Raw genomic sequence first — 7500 nt, 5'->3', positions numbered from 1 at the left:
GAAGTGAATATGAAGTAAATATGAAGTGATATGAAGTGATATGAAGTAAATATGAAGTGATATGAAGTAAATATGAAGTGATATGAAGGAATATGAAGTGACCCTGGGTGATAATCACACATTTTACAATGTTTTAATAAATAAATCTGTTTTAAATGTTCAAATTTATTGTTGATTTTTTTTCTTCTGTACAATTTTCTTAAAACAATGAATTGAATTTAAAATCCAGACATGAAATAAAATAAAGATGTCAAGTCATGTTGTATGAGTGATGTTATCATATTATAACGAGCCTGCTCACTGAAGTGAACTCAGAGTAAAGATAACTGAAGTGAACTCAGAGTAAAGATAACTGAAGTGAACTCAGAGTAAAGATAAATGAAGTGAACTCAGAGTAAAGATAACTGAAGTGAACTCAGAGTAAAGATAACTGAAGTGAACTCAGAGTAAAGATAAATGAAGTGAACTCAGAGTAAAGATAACTGAAGTGAACTCAGAGTAAAGATAACTGAAGTGAACTCAGAGTAAAGATAAATGAAGTGAACTCAGAGTAAAGATAACTGAAGTGAACTCAGAGTAAAGATAACTGAAGTGAACTCAGAGTAAAGATAACTGAAGTGAACTCAGAGTAAAGATAACTGAAGTGAACTCAGAGTAAAGATAAATGAAGTGAACTCAGAGTAAAGATAACTGAAGTGAACTCAGAGTAAAGATAACTGAAGTGAACTCAGAGTAAAGATAACTGAAGTGAACTCAGAGTAAAGATAAATGAAGTGAACTCAGAGTAAAGATAAATGAAGTGAACTCAGAGTAAAGATAACTGAAGTGAACTTAAACTGTTAACGTGACCTGAAAGTTCTTCATGTGAAGAAACGTCATGTTTTATTTCTCGTGAAGACGAGTCACCAGAAATATAATAAACATGTTCACATCACTGGTTTATTATGAATATTATTATGAATATTGTTATTATGATATATATATATATATATATATATATATATATATATATATATATATATATATATATATATATATATATATATATCATAATAACTCTTCTGTGTGTTACTGATCTTTCTTCCTGGACGACTCAGCCTGAACATTCTGGACAGACAATGGAAATCAGCCCTGCGGCTGGAACTGGATGCATTTACATTTTAATTTGAAGCGTTCATTAATGTACATTGTCCCTCTTGAGCAAATAAACTTGAACTTGATTATGCACATTATGATTGTGAATATGAAAATAATAATAATTATATGATCTGTAAGAGTCTAGAAACATGGAAATGGATGTTTCTTCTGGTATGAAACTATGTTCACTTCAATTTTGAAACGAGACGCTTCATTTAATTTCATTTTTGAGACGCTTCATTTCATTTACGAGATGCTTCATTTCATTTACGAGACGCTTCGTTTCCTTTAGTCAAAAACCGGAGTGAATCCTGATTCATTGGAACAAAAACGCTTCATGTCGTGTTTCTTTGTCTCGGCGGTGAAGAAGCTCTGGAGGAAAAACCACACGAAGAAAAGACACAGGAAGTACAAGTACAATGAAGTACAAGTACAATGAAGTGCAAGTACAATGAAGTGCAGTGAAGTAACAAGTATAATGTAGAAACAAGTTCAAGAGGAATAAAGTAGCAGGAAGTGCAACAACTCAAGTAAAGTACCTCTAAATTGTACTGAAGTACTTGAGGAAAGTACTTCTCACAAACAGGAAGTGACTCGATGTCTCTTTCATCTTAAAGCTAAAAATGAAAATCTAAATGTTTCTGAGCGTCAAACTTTATGCACCACGTGCACGCTCACGTGCACGCTCACATGCACGCTCACATGCACGCTCACGTGCACTAAAAGCTCCTCTCCCGTCTTGATGTTTCTGCAGAACAAACAGGAAACCACAGAGAAGCAGCTTCCTGTTTCATGAACGCTCATGTTTACCAACGACATCACAACACAACAACTTCACACAGTAACACAAACAACAACACAACAACAAGTTATGATTAAAAACAATATTCATTTTGTTATTTCAACAGTTTTATTTTATTTTCATCGCTCAGCTGTTAAAATATAAAATGTCATAAATGGATTCAACGTTTCTGTAATATTTACATCAGCAGGACAACAATATGAACACATGAACACATCCATTCACATATTCACATGATGTTTATATCACATAAACACATGAACATGATATTAATGTTCAGACATGAACACATGAACATGATATTAATGTTCAGACATGAACACATGAACATGATATTAATGTTCAGACATGAACATATGAACATGATATTAATGTTCAGACATGAACACATGAACATGATATTAATGTTCAGACATGAACACATGAACATGATATTAATGTTCAGACATGAACACATGAACATGATATTAATGTTCAGACATGAACACATGAACATGATATTAATGTTCAGACATGAACACATGAACATGATATTAATGTTCAGACATGAACACATGAACATGATATTAATGTTCAGACATGAACACATGAACATGATATTAATGTTCAGACATGAACAGAGGAGGTGAAGCTGTCGTTGGGGAGTCGATGACATCATCTTCTGTAAAATAAAACATGAAACAATATTTAATGTTCATGAGATTTACTGACGCGAGGTTCATAAAATATCATAAAATATCATAAAATATCACTAAATATCATAAATATCATAAAATATCACAAAATATCATAAAATATCACAAAATATCATAAATATCATAAAATATCACAAAATATCATAAATATCATAAAATATCTTAAATATCATAAAATATCTTAAATATCACAAAATATCTTAAATATCATAAAATATCTTAAATATCATAAAATATCTTAAATATCATAAAATATCTTAAATATCATAAACGTTCTTCATGAACGATCAACATAAAATACGTTCACACAATTATTTTATTTTATTTTGATTTAAACTTCATTCAACCAGAAAAGTCTCGTTGAGATAAAAACCTCCTTATGGACAACTACACAACTACACAACAACGTGACTACACAACTACACAACAACGTGACTACACAACTACACAACAACGTGACTACACAACTACACAACAACGTGACTACACAACTACACAACAACGTGACTACACAACTACACAACAACGTGACTACACAACTACACAACAACGTGACTACACGACTACACAACTACACAACAACGTGACTACACGACTACACAACTACACAACAACGTGACTACACAACTACACAACAACGTGACTACACGACTACACAACTACACAACAACGTGACTACACAACTACACAACAACGTGACTACACAACTACACAACAATGTGACTACACGACTACACAACTACACAACAACGTGACTACATGACTACACAACAACGTGACTACACAACTACACAACTACACAACAATGTGACTACACGACTACACAACTACACAACAACGTGACTACACGACTACACAACTACACAACAACGTGACTACACGACTACACAACTACACAACAACGTGACTACATGACTACACAGCTACACAACAACGTTACTACACGACTACACAACTACACAACAACGTGACTACACGACTACACAACAACGTGACTACACAATAACGCGACTACACGACTACACAACTACACAACAACGTGACTACATGACTACACAACTACACAACAACGCGACTACATGACTACACAACAACGCGACTACACAACTACGCAACAACGTGACTACACGACTACACAACTACACAACAACGTGACTACACGACTACACAACTACACAACAATGTGACTACACAACTACACAACAACGTGACTACACGACTACACAACTACACAACAACGCGACTACACAACAATGCGACGACGCGACTACACAACTACACAACAACGCGACTACACAACTACACAACAACGCGACTACACAACAATATTTATGTACACAGTATATTTATGTATATTTATGTACACAGTATATTTATGTATATTTATGTACACAGTATATTTATGTACACAGTATATTCATGTATATTTATGTACACAGTATATTCATGTATATTTATGTACACAGTATATTTATGTATATTTATGTACACAGTATATTTATGTATATTTATGTACACAGTATATTTATGTATATTTATGTACACAGTATATTCATGTATATTTATGTACACAGTATATTCATGTATATTTATGTACACAGTATATTCATGTATATTTATGTACACAGTATATTTATGTATATTTATGTACACAGTATATTCATGTATATTTATGTACACAGTATATTTATGTATATTTATGTACACAGTATATTTATGTATATTTATGTACACAGTATATTTATGTATATTTATGTACACAGTATATTTATGTATATTTATGTACACAGTATATTTATGTATATTTATGTACACAGTATATTCATGTATATTTATGTACACAGTATATTCATGTATATTTATGTACACAGTATATTCATGTATATTTATGTACACAGTATATTTATGTATATTTATGTACACAGTATATTCATGTATATTTATGTACACAGTATATTCATGTATATTTATGTACACAGTATATTCATGTATATTTATGTACACAGTATATTCATGTATATTTATGTACACAGTATATTCATGTATATTTATGTACACAGTACTCACACTGACTGATCCACATCTTCAGGGTCATCAGCACGTTGAAGACGATGGTCTTGAGGAAGAGCAGCCGGAGCCCCAGAAGGACCAGAGACACCGAGTTCACCGTGGTATCTGCAATCATCATCATCATCATCATCATCATCATCATCCTCCTCAACATCATCATCATCATCCTCCTCCTCAACATTATTATCATCATCATCCTCATCATCATCCCCAACATCCTCAACATGATCATCATCCTCATCCTCAACATTATCATCATCTTCATCATCCTCAACATCCTCAACATTATCATCATCTTCATCATCCTCAACATCCTCAACATTATCATCATCTTCATCATCCTCAACATTATCATCTTCATCATCCTCATCCTCAACATCATCATCATCCTCCTCCTCAACATTATCATCATCATCCTCAACATCCTCAACATTATCATCATCTTCATCATCCTCAACATCCTCATCCTCCTCCTCCTCCTCATCATCCTCCTCCTCAACATTATCATCATCATCATCCCCAACATCCTCAACATTATCATCATCTTCATCATCCTCATCCTCAACATCCTCATCATCATCATCCTCCTCCTCCTCCTCCTCCTCCTCCTCCTCAACATTATTATCATCATCGTCATCATCATCATCATCCCCAACATCCTCAACATGATCATCATCCTCAACATTATCATCATCTTCATCATCCTCATCCTCAACATTATCATCATCTTCATCATCCTCAACATCCTCAACATTAACATCATCATCTTCATCATCATCATCCTCAACATCCTCATCATCATCCTCCTCAACATTATCATCATCATCATCATCCTCATCCTCAACATCCTCAACATTATCATCATCCTCAACATCCTCAACATTATCATCTTCATCATCCTCATCCTCAACATCCTCATCATCATCCTCCTCAACATTATCATCATCACCATCCTCATCCTCAACATCCTCAACATTATCATCATCATCCTCATCCACAACATCCTCAACATTATCATCATCATCATCATCCTCAACATTATCATCATCATCATCCTCAACATTATCATCATCATTCTCATCCTCAACATCATGAACATTATCATCATCATCCTCATCCCCAACATCCTCATCATCCTCAACATTATCCTCCTCCTCCTCCTCCTCATGATGAAGAGCAGCAGTACTGACCCGGCTCCAGAGAGTCTTCACAGTCCGTGTCTGTACCTGAAGACAGAGAACAGGAGCAGTGAGTGTTGTTCGGTCTGGACCTTCATCCTGCTGATGAGGTGATGAAGGTGATGAAGACTCACCTCCCCCACACTCTTCCCCTCCAGCCATCAGAGCCACCTGGTTGAACAGATATGACCCGCTGATCCGGGCGGGGCTGGTGCTGTTGAAACGTGTTCTGTTGAAACGTGTTCTGGACTCGTCCTGTGTTGCGTTGATGCTGCTGAAGTCAGCGGCCAGACAGAAAGAAGAGTCTCCATCTTTCAGCCGGAAGAAGGACGGCGTGGACTTCTTGTCTGAGACACAGAGTTATCAACATTAATATTCATGAGACACAGAGTTATCAACATTAATATTCATGAGACACAGAGTTATCAACATTAATATTCATGAGACACAGAGTTATCAACATTAATATTCATGAGACACAGAGTTATCAATATTAATATTCATGAGACACAGAGTTATCAATATTAATATTCATGAGACACAGAGTTATCAATATTAATATTCATGAGACACAGAGTTAGCAATATTAATGTCTGAGACACAAAGGCTCATCAACAGTGTTATTAATATCAATAATAACGTTCACACACATTCACACTGAAACATTTACATCTGAGTCTTAACGGTTCAAATAAAGATGTTTATAATAATAATATAAGTTTCTTCACTTAAGTAACGTTTGTATGTTTTATATGCGTTCAATATTTTGTTAAAAACTTAACTTAATTCTTTTGTGATGTTGTGGAATACATTTAACAGCGTGTGTGTTGTGTTGTGTAGTATTTACTGTACATGATGAAGACGAGGACGAGAACGAAGATGAGGACGTGGAGGAAGACGAGGACGACGAGGATGAGGACGTGGACGTGGACGAGGACGAGAACGAGGGGGAGGACGAAGACGAGGAGGAAGACGAAGACGAGGACGAAGACGAGGACGAGGGGGAAGACGAGGACGAGGAGGAAGATGAAGACGAGGACGAGAACGAAAATGAGGACGAGGAGGAAGACGAGGACGAGGATGAGGACAAGGACGAGGAGGATGATGAGGAAGATGATGAGGACGAAGACGAGGAGGTGGACGACGATGAGGACGTGGACGAGGACGAAGACGAGGACGAGGACGTGGACGAAGACGAGGACGTGGACGAGGACGAAGACGAGGACGAGCAGGAGGACGAAGACGAGGACGAGAACGAAGATGAGGACGAGGAGGAAGACGAGGATGAAGACGAGGACGTGGACGAGGACGAGGACGAAGACGAGGAGGACGAGGACGAAGACGAGGATGAGGAAGATGACGAGGATGAAGACGAGCAGGATAAAGATGAGGAGGAGGACGAAGACAAGGACGAAGACGAGGACGAAGAGGAGGATGAGGACGAAGAGGAGGACGAGGACGAGCACGAAGAGGAGGATGAGGACGAAGAGGAGGACGAGGACGAAGAGGAGGACGAGGATCATTGAAACTGTCGGTGCTTTTTCTTTTGATTCATTTTTAGGTTTCAGCTTTCAAACTTTACGATGTCGTCTGTTAGTTATGAGCAATAATCTTTCTT

At 36.4% G+C, this 7500-nt stretch overlaps 1 protein-coding gene across 1 annotated transcript in view; it reads right to left on the bottom strand.

The window, feature by feature from the left end:
* Positions 1–2512: 2512 nt before the first annotated feature.
* The window catches only part of LOC137803120 (M1-specific T cell receptor alpha chain-like), a 19966-nt gene continuing 14978 nt past the window's right edge, over positions 2513–7500 (bottom strand). The window contains exons 3-6 of the mRNA XM_068601404.1: positions 6017–6229; positions 5895–5930; positions 4702–4809; positions 2513–2600 (exon numbers count right to left, since the gene is read on the bottom strand). Of these exons, the coding sequence (XP_068457505.1) occupies positions 2599–2600; positions 4702–4809; positions 5895–5930; positions 6017–6229 (359 nt within the window). The 3' untranslated portion in view covers positions 2513–2598. The remainder of the gene's footprint in view (positions 2601–4701; positions 4810–5894; positions 5931–6016; positions 6230–7500) is intronic.

The sequence above is a fragment of the Clinocottus analis genome, unplaced genomic scaffold (assembly GCF_023055335.1).
Source record: "Clinocottus analis isolate CAN_PGR_092001 unplaced genomic scaffold, fCliAna1.0.p SCAF_11, whole genome shotgun sequence".
NCBI classification, from domain to species: Eukaryota; Metazoa; Chordata; class Actinopteri; order Perciformes; family Cottidae; genus Clinocottus; species Clinocottus analis.
The sequence above is the reverse complement of the archived record's forward strand: the minus strand, read 5'-3'. Positions and strand labels throughout refer to the sequence as shown.